This window comes from Haliaeetus albicilla, chromosome 4 (genome assembly GCF_947461875.1).
Source record: "Haliaeetus albicilla chromosome 4, bHalAlb1.1, whole genome shotgun sequence".
NCBI lineage: Eukaryota > Metazoa > Chordata > Aves > Accipitriformes > Accipitridae > Haliaeetus > Haliaeetus albicilla.
In genome coordinates, this window is record NC_091486.1 from 12,228,633 (window position 1) to 12,255,651 (window position 27,019).

Consider the following 27,019-nt stretch of genomic DNA (forward strand, 5'->3'; position numbering starts at 1 on the left):
ATTCGTGTCATTAACAGTGTGTAAATAATTCCATTAACATCCTCTTTCCTCCTGTCAGGAGTTTTCAACTTATCTGTTAAAAATGGAACCAGATCAAAATTCAATTTTGAAAAAACCCCTCATCTAATGAGGTCTAATTTTTAAAATATTTTTTTAAATGGCAAATGGCTGCAATTTAAACAATATTTCATATGAAGTTAGTATGCAGTATGTGCTTTCTATTTATTAGTATTTGATAGCCACTCACTGTAATTCTACAGCAAACTATTCTAATAACTTTTACATGCTTATAGCACTAAAGTAGTAATCACATAATAATAAAATTTTTATCCCAACCAATGTTATATTAGGCTGCTTTAGTTACTGTTAGATGACTGTTAACAGAGATTGCCTCTTCTATTTTATAAACGGATGTTTCGTTACATGCTTCAATTCAGAATAAGAAATACAACGTATGATACCCACTTTAAACAAAGATAATGAATCTAGGCCAGAGTACTGGTCAAAACACGGATACTTTGCTCTCAATAAAAAACCCCAAACAAACAAAGTGCTAGAACATTAGTCTACAGGGAATAAACCTTTGTTCCAGGACTTATCCAAAAGCTGGCAACTCTTGCAGCAAAGTCTCATGTTGCATTTGGGCAGTTATTCCATACTGCCTGACACAGAAGGGCACCATCTGGTGATTCACCAAATCCTTCCTGTAACATGAAAGCTTCCCTCTTAAGTCATCTATGCAGGTATTGATTAGGTTTCCAAATTCTTTAGTTGATAAGATTAGATATAAAATACCCCTTGAGGTGACAAAATTGTATATCCACTCAATAAATCAACACTATGTGAGCAGACAAGATAAAAAAAAAAAAATCTTTAAACCATCCACTAATGACACTGGCTGTAACACCCTATTTGACTACTTCTTTCCTATGCCATTTCTCTGCTTAGAGTGCCATGCCTCAGATTTCATACACCCTATCTGCTCTTTAAAAAGGTCTGGTTCAAATTGTTCCATAGACTCTACTTCCGCCACGATTCCTGAAAGAAACAAATCACGACTTTTTAAAGAATAATTTGCTTAACAGCATTTTCTGTGGCTCTGAAACCCATGTTAACATATTTGACCACTCCAGCCTTCAACGCATTTGTTTTCACAACCATTCTGTGAAGTACATGAATGCTATAATTTCATTTTGCATAGAATGCAGGGGATACATATATTGAGAAACTAAGTGAATTGCTGAGGTGTCCCAGGAAGTTGGCAGAACACAGGATGTTAGCATGAGTCTGATAATCTGATAGGCCTAACTATCAAAAGAATCCTCAGCATTTATACGAGCAGCTAATACATTTTTCCTTATATAAAGCATTTGCCATCTGCGACATAAGCTCATAATAATTTGCAAACAGGAAGAAATATCACATCTTTGTTTCCGTCATACAAGGCACAGAAAGTTTGCACTAAATGAGGAGCTGAGGTATGGAATAATTGAGTGAGCAAAGCAACAGCAATACCATAAATCTGGATGGATACAAAGCACTTACTCCCCAGTGCAAACAATGAGAAATGTTGAGCAATTAGTCTGTGGCAAATGCAGGAACAACTCTGAAAGGTCACAATTAAACCTGGAATCACCAGCACTTGTAAACATCTACCTGTCAGCATGTTTGGGGACATTCTCCCTTACCCTGAAGAAAGAAAATATCTTTAGAACTAGCATAACTGTGTAATAATTCAAGATAAACATTTAACATTTTAAACGAGAGCACGGACTGTATAATTTCCTCTACTGCCAAAAATTAACATCCTGAGATACAGTTAGCCATTGAAGTTACAGTGACTTACTTCAAATAATTTAATTACTTCTTAATAACATAAACAGCTTGAAGATGCTGTTAAAAATGCAGTTGAGTGTTTTCCAAATTACATCTTCAAATTGTCCTTTATTGCCAAGCTATTTTTTCTTAAAACAGCTAGAAAAAGGCTGTAAGTCATGAATTCTTTGGAATGAAAATACTGTGCTACAGGTAGATCCATCATCTGAGATGTTTCTTGAAACATAAAATATATTTTTTAACTCCAGTATATGCCAACTCTCTTTCTAGTATGCATTTAGTACCGTACTTCCACTAGTTTGAAAGCTACTCAGGACAAGGGGCCAGGACCTCCCTCCTGCTTTGTAGCTCCTAGGGCAGTAAAGCCTGATCCTGCCTGACTGCAGTTTTAATACAGGCCAACCACTGTGTGGACACACTCCCCATGTATGCAGCATTTTCCAATCCAGGCTGCTGTCCGTTAGATAATACTACATTAATAAAAACATAGCTGAGTTCAAACTTCAAGGAACATCTACAAGCACTGGTGAAGCTGCCTCTGGAATCACCTAGGAAACGTAACTCACAGACATCTCCTGAAAGGATTGGAGTATAACAGTCTTGGTATTTTACCTTCACCTGTGGCAAATTTCCATCCCACACCTTACTGACCCAATCACTCTTGATGAGTTGATTTGGGTATCTGTTTCTGCTGTTCCTCTGCCCAGTCCCATAAGATGTCCACAGAAGGAAATAAATGAGTTGCTCCGTTTACTCTGATGGTAGCTTGCATGGGACTCCAGAAGGTGTGCACATGAGGCTAGGAGGTGAGAAGGAGGCTCCCTTTCTTTTCTGGATGGAGAGTCATAATTCTGTGTTGAATTCCCAGCTAGTAAAAGCTTATGCAGCATCAGGCTCAAAAGCATGAAATATTTGCTAGGAGCCCATTAACAGAAGGAGAATTACACCAAATGCTCTAGAAGCATATCTGATGTCAGCAACATTTATTGGTAGGAATGCTACAGGATACACAGGTGTGTTAAAAAGATGTAAATATCTCTTTTTTTAATTCATCTAGCATATCTCTTTTTTTAGTTCACCTAGTTTAAGATCAAAAGTGGTAGGAACATTACTTTGTTTCTATCATGACATGCATGTCCTGTCTCCGTATCTCCCCAGGGGCACAATTACACTCCCAACAAAATAAGCAGCAAAGCCAGGTCACTGATGAGAGAACTCTTGCCTATGGAAGTCTAAGACGTATGGCACTCCTAAACTGGCAAAATAAATACTGCCCCAGTGAGGTCAGGGAAAAACGTACTTGAGAGTCCATTTGCAGGGAATGGTGGTAGTTTGTACAGAACAAGGTAAGAAAACATGGGAAGAAAGAAATAGAAGAATGGTTTTAAAGGAAGAAGGTTGAAGAAGCAATCAGGCAATAATTAAGCAAAGTTCGGCGATGATAATTGCTCTTCCTCTAGGCTAATTTGTATGATGGGAGTATGGCAAGATGATTGCATTAGTGCAGTTAAGGTCAATTCTTTTAATAGCTTAAAAAGTTAATTTGATTTTTAAATTTAAAAAAAAAGCAATAGGCACTATTTTTAAAGGGCAGGATTTTCAATGTAGCTCTTTGAAAATAAAGCCTCTTTCTGTAGGTAACTTTCCTAATTAGTAAATGTGAACACTAAGAAGCACCTCGTAACTTTGTCTGACTTTAAATTAAAATCTCCTTGAGAACCAACTCTTTCCTAGCAAGTCCCCATGCTCTGCTCCCATTTTACATGAATACAAAATGTGAAAGGAGTAGTAAACCCATTACTTTAACAAACAATATCTGTCGTTGAAGTTAGTTGAAAAACTTCTGCATTTTCACATCTTTTAAATTGTATTTCTTTTAGCAGCAATGAATGAAGATTAAATGAGAATGACTTGCACAAGAATCATAGAATCCTTTAGGTTGGAAAGGACCTTTAATATCATCAAGTCCAACCATTAACCTAACACTACCAAGTCCACCACTAAACCATGTCAGGGTCGATCTGCTCGAGGGTAGGGAGGCTCTGCAGAGAGATCTAGACAGGCTGGATCGATGGGCTGAGGCCAATCGTATGAAGTTCAACAAGGCCAAGTGCTGGGTCCTGCACTTGGGTCACAGCAACCCCATGCAGCGCTACAGGCTTGGGGAAGAGTGGCTGGAAAGCTGCCCAGCAGAAAAAGACCTGGGGGTGCTGGTTGACAGCCGGCTGAATATGAGCCAGCAGTGTGCCCAGGTGGCCAAGAAGGCCAACGGCATCCTGGCCTGTATCAGAAATAGCGTGGCCAGCAGGAGCAGGGAGGTGATTGTTCCCCTGTACTCGGCACTGGCGAGGCCGCACCTCAAGTACTGTGTTCGGTTTTGGGCCCCTCACTACAGGAAAGACATTGAGGTGCTGGAGCGTGTCCAGAGAAGGGCAACCAGGTTGGTGAGGGGCCTGGAGCACAAGTCTTGTGAGGAGCGGCTGAGGGAGCTGGGGCTGTTCAGTCTAGAGAAGAGGAGGCTGAGGGGAGACCTGATCGCTCTCTACAACTACCTGAAGGGGGGTTGTAGTGAGGTGGGTGCTGGTCTCTTCTGTCAGGTGGCTGGTGATAGGATGAGAGGAAATGGCCTCAAGTTGCAGCAAGGGAGATTTAGGTTAGATATTAGGAAAAATTTCTTTACTGAAAGGGTTGTCAGACATTGGAATAGGCTGCCCAGGGAAGTGGTTGAGTCACCATCCCTGGAGGTATTCAAAAAGCGAGTAGACAAGGCACTTCAGAACATGGTTTAGTGGGCATGGATGATGGTTGGACTCGATGATCTTGAAGGTCTTTTCCAACCTAAATGATTCTATGATTCTATGTCCCTAAGCACCACATCTGCACATCTCTTAAATACCTCCAGGGATGGTAACTCAACCACTTCCCTGGGCAGCCTGAACACAGAGGCCCTGCCGCTAGTCCTACAGGAAGGAGATGAGAAGTGTAAGCTGGTGATTAAACCAGCATCAATAAGATGCAGCATGTTTTGCTAGCAGTGACGGGGCACCCCGACTTCTGCATTTGACCCAGGCCCATGTTGAACAGTTTCATTGCTCCTGAGTGAGATGACCCATTGAAGTGCCTTGGCCAAAGGAATCATTAATCTTTGTTACTCTAAAACCCACTGTTGTTGCCATAGTGACTCCTAAAACTAGGTTACTCTGAAAACTGAAAATAAATTATACCATTTTACACTTTAAGCAGTTAAGAGTCAGATCTTGATCTCAAAACAGTACAAACCTGGCATAACTCAAAGGGGTTAGATTAACTCTTTGGTAACTCTAGCAGAGTTGTAATAAATTCCACAGCAATTCCAGTGAAGCATACCCAATTTATTCAGCTTTAAATGAGGCCCCATTTCAAATAGGTGCAATAAGCATTGCCTAACTTTAAACACATGGATAGAGACTCCAAAATCTGCTAGGCTTATGCCACTGAAAGGAAGCCAAACAGTATCAAGTTGCCACTACGTGCACTTTATTGCTTGCTCTTGAGATGCTATGGGCTAACTAGAGTTCTGGTGTGATACCAGTAATTCATATGGTACTTCAAAACTTGCGATTTTATAGTCTCATCACCATTTCCACTCCCAACAACCAAACCTTATCTTTACCTTTTCTGTAGCTGCTATTACGAATGCTCAGTAACTCCAAGGCGTTGCATGTCTGAAACTCTGCCTTTACCAACCATGCTTTTTGTAACCAGGAAGTGTAGGTAAAAGGTTCATGTTTCAGATCATGCTTTCATAGGTACTTTACGCCCAAAGCTTATTGTAAATGTTTTGTTACACTGCCCAGCAACAAAAACTGATCTTTTCTGTCAAAGCCCTTCAAAATTGTACAAGCCTAGTTAGTAACACTTACTGGGTGAACTAGAATTTGCAAATACAAGACAGAGAATCTCTTGGCAGAAGATCATTCATTTTTCTTACAATAGAAGAACTAGAAGCTACACATCACGTATGCATTTATAAGCACACAATTCAAAGTAGGCATGCTCTCAGGATACCCACAAACTATTCCCTTCTTGGGAGGTAAAAGGAAGGGGCCTCTAAGCAGTAAAGAGCGCACATTTGCCAGGGAGACCACTGAATGTCTGGGTGGAGGCAGTAGCTAGTGTGGGATTGTCAACTTCTGTCCATTGGAATTACATCTGTTCCTGGATACTGTTGTTCTGCGCAGGCTGGCATGGGCAGCCCAACCCATGGCCTGCTACCAGGCCCTCCGGGAGAAGTTGGTGTCAGCAACAGCACCAAGGAAGACAGAACAAACACTGAGAATCAGAAGAACAACAAAACAAAAAATCCACCCAAACCCACGACAACTCAAGGAGACTTAATAAATCCTAATCCTCTTTCATGAATAAAATGCACACCAAGTCTGATTTAAATTAAAATATAGTTTCTTTGTTGGATTCCAAATCATTGCTGAAAATAGATTTCTTTTCCCTCCTATCCCTGGCCCTGTCACAGCAGGGTAATGTCAAGTAAAGGTCTAGCTGAGAAAATACACCAAAATACAAAGGAACTTCTCCTCTGGCTTTTCCTGCTATTATTAATGGTTTATAATAGAACCCAAAACAAAACTCAGCCATTCTCATTTGTGGTTTTTATCTCTTAATAATAACTGAGCTCCTTTTTTCACTTCTTTCTTCATTATAATTTTAAGTTGGTGACACAGTAAAGTATTTCAAAAAACAGTTTTTTCAAGAGGGGAATCGTGCCCCATGTTTAAACCAGAAACATCATCTTTGGCTCCCATGAGATTATTTTTAGTTTCAGAGACATCTATATCTGACTGTAAAGCTCAGATCTTGTTCCCACCAAAATCCACAGCAAAGTTTCAACTGACTTCAGTAAACATGGATCAAAGAATCCATGTTTGTAAAGTTAATAGGCAGTGGCTAGTTACACATCCAGCAGAATCTGAGCCTCCGGACACATGCCTGAACACCATGTTCTACTTCCCATTTAGCAACTTAACAAATGTAGTTCATAAAACAGCATGTTACGAGCTGCATAGGTTAATGAACATAAGTGCACTCCTAATGTACAGATACAACTCTGCTAATGCAGTTCAGTAGCACTGGAAGGGAAAAGTGCCTTACCCTGTTCACTCTCGTTGGATAAGCATGTCAAATTATGCAAGAGTTTTAAGAAATAAGCAAAAAGCAACAAGGATTTCATATCAAAAGTAGACTGGAATTTGAGTGATTTGGTTCAATGCCCAGCACTGCAGTTCAGCAAATGATTCAACTTCCCTGCCTCCATTCTCATTTCTAAAATGACATTAACCACACTTACACAGTCAAAACAAGCAAGGCTGACAAAGTGTTTGGAGTGAAAGCTGCCTTTTACTTTAAGTTTTTGCAGCCTCTAGCAATATGTGGCTCCAAATTTGGTTGAGGATTCTAGGAACATTTTCCAATACAGGAACATACTGAAATATCATAAATAGTAAACAACATCATGGCAGCTCTGCAAAAGTGAGCAGGCAATCCACTGAAAGGCAGGGCTTTAAAATCAGGTGGAAGCTGCTCCAAATTCACTGTGGTATAAATGCCCAATTGCTGAGCAATACCTATAAATCCTGAAATACCATAGCTTGACCTGTCCATGTGGTGATGACTAATTCATCTTCAGAAAATAATATAGGCAGCCAACCAAGTTGTTCTGCATTTAATTCAGCTCAGACAGTCAGTCGTAAGAGTCGCTTCTTTCAAACTGGCTTGAGACCTAATCAGTGTATCCCGCTATAATCGTCCAAGCAATCTGAGGTTTCGGGGGTTTGTTGGTTTTGGGTTTTTTTTTTTAAAGAAGAGGTGGAATTGAGTGAACAGAGCTATACTCATTAACATAGTCTGAGGATTGGACAAGAAAGATTAATTCTGATACTTCTTCAATCCTTTCTCAAAGAAGATCTCTCTTAAAATGCTACAATAGACAACCTTCCCTGAAGTCAGTCAAAAATTGGTCATCTCCATTTTGCCTTTTCACGACAACTCCTCTGTGTGGCATATATGTACTCAACTGTGCCTGGGTCTCTTTCAAAAGCCAGAGAACTAATGCAGCTGCTATTAAGTATGATTTTTTAATCACTCTCTGCTTTTCCTGTCTAATTGTAGTTATTCCAAATACCACCACATAATTAGAGGTCTTTTCAAAAGAAAAAACATGCAGTGCCATTTACCCTTGGAGGGAAAAACAGCCTTACAGACCTATCAGTGTTTGGCTGCATAGTGCAACTAAATTAATGAGGGGAATTAAACACAGAGCCAATTACAACATTTAAAAAACTTCCTTTATTCCCTTGTCTACATTCAACCAAAAAAAGAATTCCCCATGAAATCAGATTGTAGGTGTTTTTATGAGCTTCCTGGACATTATGTGAAAGTTTCACCTCTTCCCAATTTCTCATTTTAACAGCAAAAATCTAACCTCTGCAGTTAAAAAACCCACCAGTTTGCCAAAAGCAGAACATCCATGTTCTGTTCTTTGCAGCAGGGACAGCCTTGCAAAGTACAGCTGATACTAGTGAACACATCTGAGTAAATTATACAACTACTGAGACATGTGCGTCCACCAATTTAGAAGAGTGTCGGAAAAGTCCTCACTATGCAAAAATACATGCACATAGTCTTCTTCAGATTCCTCACTGCTTCTAGCACCCACAGCTACCCTACAAGCCCCTCTGGAAACAGGACTGTAGGAGTTTGTCCAGGCAAGACAATTGCTGCAGCAGGATCCTTGTTCATCAACAGCTTCTGCAGTGGAAATCACTACAGAATAACAACTCCCCCCGGCTACCCACTTCTTAGCAGCTTCTGTTGCAAAAGTACGCAAAAACAGTTGTGAAAGGGCTCCAGAATTAACAGTATGAGTAAGTGAAGACACCCTAAATATCTCCCATAGCAATGGCCTGAGCACCAACAAGACTGTTGTCAAGTTTTCTAGCGGTCTCAGAAGTTCATGGTGACTTGCTGATTCAGGACTTAACTTGCAGTAGTATTGCTCTTCCATTCCTCACCCCCCTTGAAGAGCTTTCACATTACTGTAGACCTATAGACCTGTACAATAGGCTGCTCCCAGATATGCCAGTCTTCCATGGGCAATGTGGCTGCTTACTTCATGCAATGATGAGGTGTGCATGGTCTCCCACACAGCTGCTCCAACTTAACTCTACCTTTTCACAGGCTTATATGGCAAAAATATCCTCATGTCTGCTTTCTGCAGATGTCTATTATGTACTCGTACAGTTCTTCACATCTATAAACATATTACGATGGTTTAAAACCGACATGCATTTGGAGAAGAGTGAGAATGTGATGTGTTCTGGCCCCATCCACCTTCACACCATGTAAAGAAAAGAGCTGATCCCAGCCTTAGTAATTAGTGAGATGCAGGATTTAGTCATGTCTCTCTCTTGGGAACACCACGTTCAATTCAGGGCTTTGGCAGAGATGGCTGGGTGTAGACTGGGCATTTTGAGAGCAGTACTTGCCCATTTCCTCTGGGCATTGGCTGAAGTCACACAGGCCCAATCTGTTCCTTCACTAAATGCTGTCATCTAGGGTGCAAGCTCCACAAAAGTGAGTGGGAATACACATGCCTCTCTTACCCTGAGAAAGAAATTCTTTCAACTTAACATTGTTTTCCTTTGGTAAAGTTCCCATTCATCAAATGTATCCCACTTATCTTTCATTTTTGTGATTAAATATTTTACTTGATAAAATTTGGCAACTGCCTCTCTAAAAACATTCCAAGTAAGAGAACAATAGACAGACAAATGAAGAACTAATGTTCCTTCCTTAATGCCTGGATTGTTACTAATGTTCCCAGAATATTGTTTTTAAGAAAATCAAAAAAGAAAAAAAAATCTTCAGGTTAAAAACCCTGTTGTATTCTTTAAGTGCTGAACTTCTTTTAGAGCAAGTTTGAAAGCTGTGTGTGGGTGGAGAAGCTATAAATAACCACATTTGTGCATGTTCCTTCTGTAGAAAACACAGAAAATGTGCTCTGTATCAGATGCTGCTGTGCTCTGCATGAGGCTTCTCAAGGCTGGCAGGTAGATTATTTCTTTTGCAGTTATGCTGCTGGTGTTGCTGTTTGTGAGTCTTTTTTCCAACACTCAGGAATCATACCTGGCACTTAGCTGTAGTATGATGAATTTGCAATACAACTAATCAGATCTCTCAGTCTCTAACCAATGGTAATATTCAGAACACCAGAAATATTTTCTTACCTAGGGCATATAGAAGATTTCAGTTGTTGCTGTCCATAGCACTAGTTAGAACACTGATTTTGCTCCTTCTGAGGCTAATTTCTTGTTCTCCAGGTCTCCATTTCTTGTTCCATGTTGGCCCTTTCAGAGCAGTTTTACAGGGTGCAACTGCTGGGACAGTCAGGGCTGGGGCCAGCTCTAGTCTTAGGTCTGGCTCCCCCCTTCTAGGCTGTTTGCTTGGACATAATCAGAGTTTTCTGAAAGAATGTCCCAGGTCTCTCACAGAGGATGGGAAGAACATTGTCCCAGGCAGAGTGGGCACTGAAGCAAAGGCAACCTGAAAAGCTCTTGATCTTTTGCTCAAGCAAACCTCCCTTTCATTGTCCTCTATGGTTGTTTCCACCATTTTAGCTGATGCTCTGGAGCTCTCAGGAAGAGAAATACCTGAGCATGCTCAATGTCTGACCCAGCTTCTTCCTCATGTACACTGAAATAGGGGATCTCTACAGCTCTTAAGCACCAATAGATGAAACAACATCCTAATTATTAGAAACCTCTTTCATGCTGAGTTAACAATACTCAGTCTATGCTGTGACCATGTGTAGTAGGGGGTTTTTAAATTTCTCAAATAATTATTTAGCATCTTGTGTTTCCTCCTACCTCTAGTAACTCTCTATTTTGCTCCTCTGGCATCAGACCAACAGAAAAACAGCATTTGCAGACCTGATAGTAAGTAGAGACACCTGCAGGACCCAGATGATTTAGATTTCTGATTGGCAGCTCTGATTTAGATTAATAGTGTTGACCTCCAAGTTGTTGTTACTAATGACACCTATCACCACAGCTAATTTTCATGTTTGTAAACACAGCATTACAGTATTGGTCTTCATGTTTGTGAGGAAAAGCATTCTGATCCTATAAAGAAATTTGTGCATTTTAAAGTGTGGCCCTTTGTGGATTGTGAAGTCATATGCACTTTCCTTCCATATGTTTGCTTCATTTTTTTTTCTCAGTGGGAGTGTCCGAAATGTAAAAAGCCCCCAAGAAATACAGCAAGTACACAGGAGGGAAAAAAGGAGGCACGTGAACTCTTTAGAAAAGTACATTATCCTCAGGTATGTAAATAGAGCAATTGGTTTTAACTCTGCCAGTGACAGATGTGCCTACGGGCCTCAAGAGAGGAAACAAAACTAAGATAGAGTGGATAAAAATTCAGAAAAAGAAAAAAGGACTGTTCTTCACAGTTCCAACCCTGATCCGCTTTATGGCCCCTTTCAGTGCCTCAGTTTCTCTGTCTGTAAAACAAAGAAAGAGATCCACTGATAAATAAATGTCAGACTAAGATAATGATATCATTACTGCTGCCATTAAACGTTCAGTGGTAGCCACTGAACACTCAGGGAAAAAAACATGAAATAAACCCTGAACACATTTACTACATGTTTTTTAGCTCCAGCTGTAACCAGAGCATCATGGTATTAGTGTAGGCAGACGTATAATAGTATAATGGTAAGTCAGGTAGGCACCTACCTTGGGAATACACTCCTCAACTGCTCAGCAGCAAAAGAGCAACCTACATGGCTGGCTCCTAATTTCAGTGCTCTGGGTGACTGGAACTGCTACCACTGTACTAACCTGAGATTGCTCTGCTAATTTAGACAGTACCATCTACATTTTGATAGTATCAACCCACCTAAACTCTTACTAGTTTAAAGAAGATGTTTAAAGGCAATTAACAATTAGAAAGGACTGATAAAGCAAGGATGAGCTTTACAACAGAGTAGTTTTTAATGCAAGCACTATGCTCCAGGCCCCATATAGGCACTCCCCACTGTGCTTGAGTTGTCTGCTTCACCATGGAGAAAATTGCTGATTGACCAGGATATTAAATAAAGCGCTGCTTTAGGTTACTGTTGGGAGCAGATGATTTAATCATCTTGGTTTAACAAGGCTTACAATCACAGCACACAGCAAAGACAGGTTTAGTAAGACAACAAATCCCAACTGGGACAAATGGGTCTTGGTACATAGTCTCATCCCCGTAACAGAAAAACTCACCAGGATGGCACAATGCTGCAGTAGTCTTAAACACCCCTGCCAGGGTCACAGCCCTTTGGGGCTAAGCATCATGCCAACATCAAGGAAAACATAACCTTTCCCCCATGGGGCTCTCACCTGATTTGGGACTAGAGGCAAAATATGACAGTGCAAACCATGTGGGGAAGAAGAAGCAGGAGAACAAGGATGAAAAGTGCCCTGAATGCCAGGAGTGGCTATTCTCCATCAGGGACTTTTCTAGGATCTCTTGTCTTTTAAATAAATAGCCTAATGTCTCAAACATTTTATCTCCCATTTTAAGATACTCTGATGTGTCAAGGCTGTGCACAGGGGGAAAGGGATGCAGTGCAAGGCTGTGTTTGACCTCCTGGCAGGGTTCCTCTGTCACTGGGTCCCACCTAGGGATTCAAACCTGCACCACAGCATTTCTCCTGCTGTAGGGCCACTGCAGCATCTCTTCTGTTGTATTGCCTGCATGTCAATCGCTGCTCAGGCAAACCAGCTGCACTTGACACGTGGTGTGCCAGGGCAGAGAAGTCACAGCTCAGTACTGCAAATAAGTGGGAAAAGGGCTAAGTTACTGTGGTGTGTGAGAAGCTTTGCATGTAGCATACAGACCCCATGCTGAGCCAGGCAGTCGGTATGCGAGACACAGCAGAGCTGAAATAAAAAGCCCAGGACGTTTGCATCACTGTGTAATCTACACATAACTGTATGGCTGATTTCTTCTTCATGTCACAGCAGAAATGGATCCTGTGAGGGTTTTGACGGGTGAAAGGCCAATGACCTTACAGATTCACCAAAGGAGGCCATGAGTAATGGCAATGAGAAGCTGTTTGTGGGGAGGTAAACAAATAGATGCTGAGCCCTGCGTCCCCCGGCAGACTGGTAATGCAATAATAAACTAGAATATATGTGCAAGCAGGACCAGACTTATGAAAAGCCCTTTCAGCAAGGAACAACCTTGAGCTGACAACCAAGAGAGAAGAGGAGCCACCTAAAAGACTCTAGGAGTGACAGTCATGGGCAGAATGAGGGGCAGAAGTGGTTGAGGACTTCCTCTAAGAGCACCTTTTGAATGAAAAGTTCAGTTTCCTCCAAACTGAAGTTTTCTGTGAAAAACTGCTTCCTTTCTTATGTTTTTCTCCTAGCTTGGTGGCTCCCCGAATATGGCATCCCCTCATCCTGAACTTCCTTCTCTTCTGGTTTCCTGACACCTCATGCACTTTCAAAACCTGAGGAGGTAAGCAAGCAGAAACAATACTTTTGGATTGTTTAAAGTTACTTTTTGCTGGAGGAAGAGGGAAATTAGGAAAAAAAAAAAAAAAAAAAAGGGTCATTTTGTGGTTCCCCCCCACTTTTCCTCCTTATTTGGGAAGGGAACTGTCTCAAGGTCAGAATGTTTTGTATGTTGCTGAAGCCAAAAAAAAAGTAATTTTCTCCATCCCTCAACACACATTCCATCCAAAAATATCCAAAAGGCAGGAAAGATACAAATAAAGAACTATCAAAACAAAGGTAGGAGAAAGGTAAAAGACCAATGGACAGGCCTGTTTGTTTTGTATGTTTTCACATTTGAAAGACATTTTTTTTAAGAGGGAACCACAGCATAACATAAAAGAAAGTTTATAGCTGTAATAGTATGCAGGAGTTTGAGCCAACCAGCTCTGTCTAAATGTGCCTGAAGGGTCACCCCAGCCTAGGCAATAGCTTCCAGAACTACAATCCAAAGATTACAACTTTAAAAAACAAGCAAGAAGCTTTGTGTAAGAGTTCCCTATGAGGAATATGAAACAAAAGAAGTTGCTTAAAAGTCTCCTGTGAGCTAAACCACTGTGTTTAGTCCTAAATACTGCACAACCTCTTCCAAGGACAGAAATACCAGAACTCTTTAGTCAAGTTAGTTAGGTAGGGCAGCTACCGAAACAAGGCACAGCCAACAGGAGATGCTAACAGAGTGAAGAGCTGTTGCAGAGCACGGCCATATGGAGCAGAGCTAGTAAAAGCAGTTTGCGGCATGCAGTAAGGTAGAACTGCTGAAGGAGAAGCAAGAGCTAGTGGGAATGACTAGCATGGAGAGGAGCAGCTAGCAGAAACAGGTCATGGTGCCAGATCAGCTCAACATAAATTGGGCCTTGCTACCCAGCAAAACATAATAATCTCAGATCATGAGTGCAATTCATTACCAGAGGGGGAAAGTAACCAGCTGGCTGAGCAGCTGCTCTGTGGAGGAAAACACAGTGAAATTGTTATAGTTATACTTTAGGAACTAGCTATCATTACCCTCTTTGTTATCTGGCTATGTTTTTTCTCACTTCAATGAAAATACCTTTTGTTGGCCATCAGTCAAAAGCAATATGAAAGAGGATTGATCACTCTGAGTGACAGGCAGGATCATGAAAAAGCTGGGAGGCCATGTGAGGACATAATTGGAAGGAAAGATCAAGGGAAACAAATGGAGTAGAAAAGAATGACTATTTTGGACTCCTAAGCCAATGCCCAAAATAGTATATTTATTTCTTAGCATAACAGACCCTTATTTCATTTTAGATAGTCCCAATAAATCCTATAAGACCTTTTCATAAGGGGTAAAACTGGAGTAGCAATGACTTCAAGGGTTTAAGAGCAGGGATTTGTGAATCAGACATCCTGACATGAAGAGTTCTAGTCATGAAGCTTTCGGTGACCTTTGACAAGTTGCTCAACATCAACATTTAGAAAACCCATAATCCTGAGATGAAAGAAACCACAATAAGCAAGAAGTACTACTGTTATTGTTACTTCTTAAAGTTACACGGGAGAAAGTCTTCTGGCATTCCAGCCTACGTTTATTCAAAGACCTTACTTTTCTCCAGGTCCTTGGTGATGATTACTCATTCTAGCAATTGCTAGAATCAAAAAATATACATATTTCTGGAGAAAACTCTATTTTTCCTCCTACTATTTTTGGAGGCCTAATCAGTAACAGACAAGCCTGATTCTTTCTCCTCCTTTGCCACGACAATGACAGCCAACAACATCTTTCAGAAACCATAAACTACACATCATATTTTCAGGGATGCTGACATGCAAACAATCCTGGGATAGAAATAGACAATGAGGACATGGTATATAAGGAGGATGATTCTGCTTAAGTGTAACAGCAAATTTTAGCAGTTTGCCTAGGACTGACTTCCTTGCAGTTTGCTGCAAAGCAAATCCTGGATCAGAAAGGCACTGAGTGGCCTGTCATGATGGCTAAAGGTGCTCTGCACCACACAGGATAGGGCTCTTGCATCCTAATACATCTCACCCAGTATTAGGTAATAAACTGAAGGTCTTGTCTGAAGAGCCTACCTTACCATTATTTCTCTGACATTCAACAGTAAGAGAGGGAAGTATCCAGGGTACAATTCAGATCTTAGACAGACTGTATAATTCTCTGAAGATGCCAGGGTCTCTCTGTTGACTATAAAAAGGAGACTATGCATTAGGCTCCTGACTTGGATGATTCAGTTACACTCCTGAAGCCAGGCAGGATAAATCCAGACCATGGATAGTTGCATCTACCTACAGAGAAATAACTCTATCTTTATATCACCTTCTCCATTTTGTCATACTATGAATTATGTCCTCTTCGTCCACTATGAGGAAGATCCAAAACTTCAGTGAGTCAGTGGGATTTCAAAGGGTTTTCAGAAGGCCTTCTCAGAGGTTCCTAAGCTCTCAGTAAGAATCCAAACATTTGCAGTTCCACAAACAGCAAAACAGACCATCCGAAAGGACCAGGTCTTGAAAGACAGACAGTGCTCTAAACAAGAAAAACACTTTTTGGGACACAAAGGAATTTTTTTTTTCTTTTTTTTTTCCCAGTTCCTCTTCTCACTTCAGTAGGTTCAGAGATCAAGCTGGCTGGTTCAGATTTCTTCAGATCCTATTTCCCAAGACAGCTGTGGAGCTCATCAAAGTGTTCTTGCTCTGCTCGTACATCAATGCTAAGTAAACTTCAGCTGGTAACTGAAGCTGGCCCCTGAAGTTTGATATCCCTAGCACTACTGCTCTGTGTGTAAATTAAAAAGTGATCATTACTATTTTTTAATCAGTGACTCTTTAAAAGCACAAAGAACAGTTGTCTGCTTGGCTTAATAACTATACAGAGGAAGAAAGACACAAAGGTTGTTTTCAGATAATTTCAAGTTACAGTTTAAATCAAATTATGAAGAGGATAGAGTATTGTTAATCAGCAACCCTTAAGGAATTTCCAGAATAAATATCATTAAATGAAAATGTAATAATTTAAACCTATAGTTCTTTGTGAAGAGTTTTGGCACAAAAAATACAAGATAATACCGATCTATATTTAAAGAGCTTTGTCAGAAGTTTAGAACAGAGTTCCTTCTCTCTCACGTGAGTCTGAAGTATTTAAAGCAATTCATTACTTAGGCTGATAGTCTGAGACATCTCTGAGGTGTTCTTGTACCATACACTGATCACTAGTAACAGGGTGCAAATGTGACTGCCTGGACAGAAACACAGAGCCTAGCTCTATAGCAAGAGCCATTGTCTGAACATGCTCAAATACCCAAGTGCCACATATTTGTACTCCTCGCTTGGGAAGTTGTGCTGTGGCCCTTCAAAGAGCAGATTTCTATGCCAGAGTCACTGGTAAAGAGGAAAAATGCATGTTATTTCTTTCAGCTGTGTACTTTTTCCATGAACCCTGTCCTGTTTGGGTTGGACAACCCTGAGTGCACTGTCCATAAATGTTCTGTGACTTTGCAAGCTAAAGGAACTAAAGAAACATCCATATGAAATCACCAGAAACTGAAGAAATATGTGGGCAATATTCTCCTTCCTAGCATGGCTGCCTTGTGCAGCAAATCCAACACAATCTGGTCATTGAGTAATAAGGATTGTATAGCTGTGCAGCGTGCTCTTATTCTACTACTCTCTCTGCTGCCACCAGAGCTTAGAGATACATATATAGCCAGCAGAAATCATCTGAAACTCCTGCATAATTCCATGCCACTGTGGGTTCAAATTAAGGAATGACGGTCCTTTTTTAACAGTTCAAAATAAGCAACTAAGTCACTCAGCAACCCTTGTGTTATTTAAATAGCCATGTCATTATTAATTCTTTTCATAATATCTGCAGGATACTAATCAGCACAAATATACCACCACTTCACTTTCAAATCAGTGTCAATGTTGGTTACTTGTTAGTCCTCCTCAGAAGATGAGTGGGGCCACAAATCTCTTCATTGCCTAGACTTGCACTCACATTGCCTGAAAATGTGCCAGATCCTTTGGCAGGAACAAAAGGAATGGAATGAAAATTGCTCTAAAGAAGTGGTTGCCAAGATGTTTTATTGCATGGTCTGTGACGAAGAATGGATGGAAACAAACAAACAAAAAATCCTTTTACTACAAATGTACCATCCTTTACTGCATAAATAATAAGGCAGACAAGTACTAAATAAGAGGCTGTTAGAGACATAACGTGGGTTTGGAAACGTGCACATCTTATTAAGTTAGTCCTTTAGAGCTATGTAGGTAAAAGTTGTATGGTGATCTATCAGAATTGTGTGGTGAAATATTTATATCAGATAATAAACCAGGTGTGGAAACTCTGGCCTCAACAATTGCTGGAAGGACAGGGTTAGTGAAAACAGAGGTATTTATCTCTCAGTCACAGATAACAAAAGGTTGTTTTCTCTCTTGTTACATCCCATTGGGAGAAGGTTGCCAAGTAGTTTTACCAGTATTGACTCCTGAGTTCCTTTTTCATTAATTTTTGGGGACAATACAACCATAGTTAGAACCTCTACTCATTATCAAGTAATACTTCAACCTTATTGCTGGTAAGGTCACATATACCTTCTAAGCTCAGAGAAAGTACAGCAGTAATACTTTGAAAATGTAAACATATAAGTGACAAACATTAAACGCATCTCATTACTTGATAAATTTACCAAAGGGGCTGTGAAAATTCTCTAGGATGCTTTGAATTGTAATGTTTTAATTAGTGATTTGTCAGTGGAAACTATTTACAGGCTAAATCTGCTCAGATGGCACACAGAGCATGTGATGTATTTTTGCCGGGTGATGTGGCTGAAGTCATATGGTAGTAAATATAATCTTGACTTGATTATAATGTTCTTTTTTCTAAGCAATTGTTTACAAATAAATCCCTTGTTTTACAAGACCCAGTGAAGGTATTATTGTAAACAAAGCATAAAAGGAGATATATAGTCTGATTTCTTCTGTCTTTGAAACAAACTATGACAAATTGGAAAACTACAGAATGTTGCAGAACTCTTCATTGCCTTGAAGTGATCAAAACAACTGAGTGTATCCGTGCATGTGTGGGGGGATGTACAGACTTAATCCTCTAAAATCTTGTGTGAGAGCTAAATGAATCATGAACTGCCTTGAATATCCTAGCATTCTTCTGCAAATGGACTACGTATATCACATGCACCACATGAAGTGTTCAGCATTCTCAGATAGTGTATGGAGACAGACAGATGTTGGCAGGACAGTTTTACATACAAATGATGTCAGGATCATGCCCTGATCTGTTTTCTTGGCCACTAAAAGCCAGACACTTTACAAGTTAAAGTGCTTGGTTATGAAGAGAGACAGCCTTTCCGCTGCAATACTTCGCAGTCTCCCACAGCAATGGCAGCTGGTAAGTGTAATGATATCAGTATGGCCACGTGGCCTTTCTATCCATCACCAGAGGCAGACAACCACACAGGGAAACCAAAGCTATGCCCATTAATGTATCTAGGCATGAAGCCAACAGAACGCAAATCCACAAATTTAGAGAAATCCAGGTAAACCTGACACTGGCCTAGCTTCACCTTTCCAGTAACCAAGAGGATTTGAGACATCAGTACAGCTGGTATGGCAACAGTCCTAGCCTTCTTAGTACATGCCTACCCTCTTGCCAGTAAGCATTTGTTAGTATCATTTTGCTATTTACTACTGGTCTTCATCTGGCATGATGCGCTTGTTCCATTTTGCTATGCAGAGCCACCACAGCTAACTCAAGGCTTTGTACATAGCCAAGAAACTCCACCAGCACACAGAATACCTCTACATCCACCTATTTTCCAGCTCTTCCTTTACAGGCAACCATCACAACCAAAGTGAAGCAAGAAGAAAGCAGCACCAGCAGTGACTTTGAGAGAATCATGTGAATCTGTGGAAGAAAAGGCTGCCTAAGCTTAGCTGTCAGGCTAAGTGTTGGTGTGTATGTATGGAAATTAGGTAAAGACTGAGAATTTCCATGAGAAGGAATGAAGCCTGCAGAATAAGAGTAGCAGTTTGACTACTCTGCCACGAAAGTGCTTTAAAATACCAAGTTCGAGGCTTGCACAGACCATTTCAATAATGCATTTGATGGGTCTCCATATTCCTTCTACTTTAATAGGTAAGCTTCAGGCTTTACAGCTTCAGTTGAATGAGTTTATGAAGTGAGAGAATTCAGACAAAATTCTTGCTCATATGAAACAAAGGGAATGGGGGAGGCAATGGGGTGAAGAACAGTGTTAAAAACTTACTCCAGCTATTTTGAAGGCTGCTTGGTAACATCTGCTCATGGTACAACCCTCATGCTACCCTTGCTTGTTTCACAGTGTTGCTCTTCACGGGGGCAAAGGGAACATATTAAAGTGGAGGAATGCATGCAGAGGCAGACAGGGTAAATCAGGATGTAACAGTGGAAAGCAGTGGAAATTGGAGACAAGGTGAAAACAATTTCAAATTTCAACAGAAATGGAAATGATGTTAATTTGCTGGTAAATAGTCTGCAGAAGGGGAAGACGCAGAGCAGAGAGGGGCAAAAAGGAAAAGCTACCAAAAATGGGCTGAAGCTTCTGCAGGAATTACAGAATATTACTATGAATGTCAATGGGATCTTTTTCCTCCCTTGGAGGACAGAATCTCAGCACCTCCTCCCACAACTGTGTTCTAAAAGGATCAAAGGATTCAGCTCTTCCCTATCTGAAATGATAGAGAACTTCTAAAAAACGACTGAAGCAATGAAGTATTTTACACACTCGGCAATCCAACATTTTTATAATGATCCTAAATATTTTTGGTGTTAAAAGAGTTCCTTGTCAGTTCCTGCCTGTGTAGAGCTTCATAACAGCTCACAAATTGTCTTAACTGCTATCCCTTTTGTGTGAATGGTGCTCCATTTCCTGTGAAGGCTGTAAATGCAGTTTCACACCATTTATATTGTTTCCTTCTTTAAAATTCCGTGTGTTCATAACTCATTGTCCTTAACACACCATTATTTACCTTGGTTCAGATGTGCAAATTGATGTAATTGTATTAATACATAGATGTAATAACAATCTTGTAAAATATCCGATGGTGTGAGGTAGTGATTACTTCCAATGTTATTTCATACTGTAACATTTCTTACATTAATATTGTAACTTGGCTATCCACAGTGTTTAAACTTTCTTTTTTCTACAGCACAACTTGTATTTTGATTATGACATGACACTAAGGATACCTGACTTTCTATCTCAGAATAAAAAATACTCTTATTTCTTTTAATCCATCATTTTCAGTGTTTTCAGGTTTTGTGCAGTTCAAACTAAAACCCAGCTAGAATCAAAAGGATTTCCTTGACAGTGTGAAACTATCTGAGAACACAGCCCTGAGCTGCCGGTCATGCATGTAGTCTGGCCTTGCAAATGATGCAGAATACACCCAGGAATGACATAAATGAGCCCTCTTTAACACAGCTTAACCTTTAAATCTAGCCCAAAAGGCACACACTTGGCCTACATAAAGCCTTCATCCAGCTAACCAGTTTTGCAAGACCTCTCTATGAACACTTGATATTGCATGCCTAAATACTTGATCCCTCTGGCAAGACTAACTAGAGTAGTTAGGTGAGAAATTATTATCTCTCAAGATTCATAAGAATCTCTTCTTGGAGAGGTGTCTTTACCAAAAGCTATTAATGCAATTAATGGCAGACTGAGAGGATGCAAAATAATCCTGGAGTCTGTATTAAGAACATACAACGCAACAAAACCTGTCCCTATTCATATCTCCTTTTAAGAAAAGATTGATACAGAACAGTTGACATGAAGAGAAAGGTATAGATGAACAAGTGAGGGAGTGTTAAGTTCTGACATGGAGATCATCTTTCACCAGAATTTTTACTGCACTGGCCAACAGCTGGAGAGCCACAGGACATCCTGGTAGGGAAAACTGCATCTGTGAGAACATGCTTAATTTTGAGCTGGGTGGAAAGGGAAGAGGAACATCTTCCTTAGAGAAACTACACTGTATCATTACTTGTCTAGAAAACAGCAAAGTCTAATAAACTCGTGACTCTCCTGTCAGGATTTGTTCTCCCACATCTTTTCTTTTTAGACTTGAACCAGGAAGAACTCAGTTAAAGGTTATTAAATTTTGACAAGGCAACAAATTATTATAGATCAATGTTACTTATGATTAGTGACAACGTACAGGTAGACAGCTTCACCTGCCAACTGATGGGCATTTAACAAAATAAGCGTAACAGGAACTGCACAACTGATATACGAGGCGATTATTTTCAAAAAAACCACCATCAACCTACTCGGATATCTTTCTCCTCCTCATGGAATCTACACTTCATATTTCTGTTTAGCTGATCATTTCACTTATGAGTTACAAAGCATTTATCTTGAATAGTACAGATGTTTAGTGAACAGAATGATTCATCTCTTCCTCTTTACTTTCTAAGCAGGACAAAGAGATGCCTCCAGTAAGTGTACGCTAGGATAGAAACATGTCTGTCATTAAGTTGTTGCTTTCCAGATAATAACTACCCATTAAGAGAAAAATTTTGAAAGATTGCTGCCAACAGAACTCACACAGAGTAATGCTCTCTAAAGTGACTGTATTCCAGTGACTCTTACTGCTTGTTTCTTTTCCTCTCACCAAAAGTCACAGTACTTACAAAAGACCTGTTCCTTTTGAAAACCTTTTGAACAGTGACGCAGCCTCATTGCCTTGCATATGTGGGAAGTAAAAGTCTGAATGGGTTTCATGAATGAACCTCATAAACACTTCTACTGATTTCAAAAGATGTAAGAGAGAAAGTTTTGGGTTGGAGAGATTGAACAAAAGTGTAAATCACCCTAGGGGATGAAGAACTCCTAAGATAATATGGATTCTTATTGACATTATATACCACAATTGGAAAAAGCATAATATCAGAATTTACAACCCTTGATTTTTGAGATTTTAACTCCAAAATTGTATTAACTTCATATAATATGCAGAGAGTATTCTAACTGAATTCCGAGTACATGCTCTATTTAATATATAGCTTATGAATTTCATTACCATGCAGTATGTTTACTGACACATAACGAAAGTGAAGTTGCTTACATTAAGCATCTGTTACATTCAATCCTGGTTTTAGTTATATATATGGCATGAATATTTGTGTGGTTTCATAGGAAAAAAATGAGCAGGTAGAAATTCTGGCAAACTTTTCAAGGCTGCCAGAGAAATGGTCATACATATTTGCAAAGGATATCTACAGCTGCAGTTCTGTCTGTGCTGGTGCACTTCAACTATGGCACTAACAGGACCACAAATTTGCACTTTGAATGAACGTTGCCTGTCTCCTGTCCTTGCTGCTTCATGTTTACTTTGCATGTGACCGCTTTGCCACTCCATCTCCACCTCATTTTTCACTTGCAGGAAGGCAACGATAGAAAGAACCCTAGGGACATTAGAATGCTCCATAAACATGATTAGAACACTCAGCCTCTTCATTTAAAGCAAGTACCATATTGCTACCAACATCTGCTTCGGGCTGTAATGGGGCCCTTAAACAAACCACACCATCCTGAACGAGCAGAGCCCTGTAACATCTGTTGCTTGTGCTTGCATATTTGGCAGCTACAAACATGGCTTTTCATAGTCACTGTCAGTTACGCTGTTGTGCTGGTATTCAGACGGATTCCTTCGGGAGAGAAAAGTTATTCACCTGGAGCCTAAGTTCTCAGAGGTGAGCCTGTACTGTATAAACTGTATTTCTGTGAGGTGGGCTCTGCACATCAGGGTGTGCAGTTCATTTGAGCCAGCAAACTCATAGCACAAGTACGTGGACTCCATAAGTGGTAATAATGCAAAGATCATCTAAAACACCACCACTAAAAGGCCTGTATCTGCATTGTTTCCATATAGGAAGGTGAAATACACCACAGTTAAATTGCTTTTTACACTTGAAATTCTTCTTTCTATTAAACATTACTTTCTCAAGAACAGTAGAGTACCTACAGCTCACTTGTGAAAAATTAACTGCTGAAAATAGTGTCACATTCTTGTGGGGAATGGACTGATCAATAATCAATGGACTGATTGATGATTTCCAACATGAAACTGAGAGGTACTGAGAGGTGCTGAGAGGTGCATTAAGATTTTAGCATATTTCTAGCATAGATAGAGCTGCATGTGACATCTTGGTTATGGCAATATCCTCTAGATGAGTCACTAAACAATCTTTATGACTGCAAAGAAAGGGCCATTCTTTATCTTCTTTAGTAATGGTATTACCTGTTGAACATCCTGCTGGAAAACACAGAGCTGCAGCCTTTGATGTAGCCGGACCTTTCTGTGTTGCCAGATGCTCTCTAGGCGCCGCTGGTGATGCAGGACTTCATGTACCACATCCAACACCTGGTGAACAGCCTTGGAGTAGTTTGCAGTAGCAGTGAGGGATTCAGAATTCCCAGGACTCAAGGGACGCTGTAGAACATCCAGCAAGGCTTTTCCATCCTGGCTCACCTGAGTGAAGAAATAGGTCTACTTCACTGTACTGATACTTAAACATCCAATAGCTGACAGAAAACAGTCTAGCTGATGCTTTTTCTCCTGTGTGTTTTCCTTATTTTAGTCAAAAAGGAAGAAAGACCTCATAACATCTCTTTTTGACTTGTACTTACACATTCAGCACTTGCCTTCGCTTCCTAGTGGGCCTGCTGTGTCACTCAGCAGGAGCACAGATACTGCCCTGCTGGGACTGCATACACAGAGACAGAGATCCCAAGACTATATTACGTTCTGACACTCGGGCACTGAAAATTCTTGACATATGCTAGTTGATGACAGGTGACATTTGCAATAGCGGGCCTATTTTTGTGAGGAGGTGGCATTTTAAGAGAACCACAGATGGCAGAGTTATTCATATTCTGTATGATAAGGGAGAGCCCTTTCTTCGTAGGATTACTAAGTATGTACATACGTTGAGAAGTGTGGCATTCTGATTCTGTATTTCATTCAGTGGCTGTGAAAAATAAATTAGTATATGATAGCGATTCTTTTCTTCACCAGGAACAGCTCAGAAGGACCTATAATCTCCATTTGCAATGGGCTACAAAGTTTGCTGGCAAATGCAAAGCCCTCTGCACACATGTAACCTTTTTTTGAGCAAATTAAAACACATTTTCAGATGCAAAGGCATTTGGGCATTAAAAAATCCCAGAATGTCAGATTTTTTAACACCAGATTTTTTCCTGGAACATTCCTGGAGCATTTTCATATTGCAGGGACAAAATGAAAAATGGAACCATAAAAACCAAACTGCTATTAACAAGTGTGTGCATGCACAGTTTCTCCAAAAACAGCTTTTTGAAATATTTTTCAGTTGCAGATTGCAAAGTTAAAATATTTTTTTCAACAGAAATGGTAAAAGAGGACATTATTTGAATCCCTTTCTCATCCCAGCCCACTTTTCTCTTTTACCTCTGAAACAAACTGCAGTGAAAATGACAAGATTTTCTGAAAAGTTTTTATTTCTGTGCAATCACAATCACCAATCTTGCCAGAGAATGGCTTAATGAATGTTCTTCATCCAGTTTAAACTTTGAACATTATCAGTCAAAGTTCAAACACATCTCAGGGATTTCCAAGTCTCGTTTATTTCTGTATTATAAGTTGCTTGTTCAAATGTAGCAAATACCCTTTAATACCCAAACCTGTGTCTTTTGGCAAGCCATGCTACATCCCAGTCTGCTGTAGCAGTGTGTATCTGGTGCATTTTCAGAGAAATCAAGAGACCTTTTGAGATTTATACTGGCAAAAGCGGGAGTCAAATCTCGTCATACTTACAACTATTAGCTGGCCTTAAGCAGATCCTTGGAGATTTTTTAAATATTCAGGGCAATTTGGAATTTGATCAGGAAATATCTGGAGAGTCCATAGGGACTGGCTTTCCATACTCAAATTGAGTTGCTGCTGAAGACCAGCTGGAACAATTTGCACATGCTGAAGCCTTCTGGGGTCACAGACGGAATGATTGTACTCACCAACAACAGTGGATAGTGGTGATATGAGGGAGGATTTTAGGAGGAAACACTGAGGCACAGGTGTTACCTTGGCAACATTATGGAGGTGGCAATAGCTGCTAGTCAGGAAGCAGCAGCTTCTAGACAGGGAAGGAGACAAGGCATACTACATCCTATTTTATCTGTGGGAAGATAATCAGCAACAATTTAATCACTGGGAACCGGAAACCAAGGCTATGCACACACCTGGGAGCAGCTTATTAGACCAAAAACTCACTCTGTGCACTGGCTAAATTCACTGTGTGAATTCAGTATGTTCCTGTTACTGGCCTTTGGCTTACATTTAGTCTGAATCTGTCCCTGGGTGGTGTTACAATGCTTTTAGTATAGTCCCTGCTGGTTTACACTGATAGAAATCACAGCAGAATCAGGATTAACAATAAAGTTTCAAAAGTTTACCAGTCAGAGATATGTGATTGCACAGACAATATGACAGACATGCTTTACTCAGGACAACTTTCCTGGAAACTTTGTGCCATAATATAGACCTATTCACACCTACTCCATCTCCCAAGTGCAGGCCCTGCATGTCAGTTTTTTGCCTCCCAGAGGTATAACCCTGCAATTCTTCCATTTTGAGGGGTCAGACCCTTGGGTGAAATATTCTGTATACTAATTATGACTGATCAAAACACCAGACTAAATTCAGTCGTCTTACAAAAAAGTGGTCTTCCAGAGCTGACTAGTGGGTGAATATGACCAGCAAGGCCTTTACAGTAAACAGTCTCAGTGGTAGCAGCAATGCAGAATGAAAACCTTGTTTCAAAGGCAACAGCTTGTACACCCCTGCTTCGTCCAAAGCTAAAACAGGACAATGTTCTCCCAGATTTGTGGTGCAAGGGACAGAGTGAGTACACTTCTGCATTCTCTCTTACTCCTTTTTCTTCTATAGGATTTAGGCTTTTATCTATGGCATGATAATTTGTTCCTGTTGTCTGTCTAAAAAGCCTCAGAGATTACAAGTTATGATTTTTCCTGGATGGGCACAGCCTTCCAGTTATTCTCTGCTCAGCCAGAGATAAACACCAGACTTCGAGTGGTTGTGTTGTCCTGCTAATAATCATTAACACAAATCAGAGGCTATTACAAGTGTTCTCCTGCTCTCCAATTTACATGCTTGTCCCATCACGCTGGAGTAAATACATGCAAGGAGCACAGTGACAATCAGGTAACCGGTGGTACTCAGTATTCGCAAGGATTACACACATATTCCAGGATTTCATATCTTCTGAAGCTCTGAAGTTCTTTGGCTTAAAAAGTTTCTTTTCTGAAAGTATTTTTGTTGTGAATATTACTGCATTCCCAATCAATGGTCACGGAAGGCTTGTGTTCTCAGAGTTCACCAATGAACAGATTTCGGAAAGGAAGGGAACAGCTTCACAAATAGAGAAGCTAGCTACCAACTGTGCTTTTTCAGTCATTTGCATGTTCTCCTTAAAACTGCAAAAATAAATCACCAAATCTCTTTTCACGTGAATCTTTTTAATTTTTCAAGGACTGTGCAAGGAGACA

At 40.2% G+C, this 27,019-nt stretch overlaps 1 protein-coding gene across 11 annotated transcripts in view; it reads right to left on the bottom strand.

Moving 5' to 3' along the window:
* The window catches only part of KALRN (kalirin RhoGEF kinase), a 530,488-nt gene that overhangs the window by 246,852 nt on the left and 256,617 nt on the right, over window positions 1-27,019 (bottom strand). For all 11 annotated transcript variants that reach the window (XR_011324291.1, XM_069780931.1, XM_069780932.1 and 8 more), the window contains exon 9: window positions 23,718-23,948. Coding sequence is in view for 10 of the 11 variants with exons in the window: in XM_069780931.1 (XP_069637032.1) it covers window positions 23,718-23,948 (231 nt within the window). In the remaining variant the exon portion in view is untranslated. The remainder of the gene's footprint in view (window positions 1-23,717; window positions 23,949-27,019) is intronic.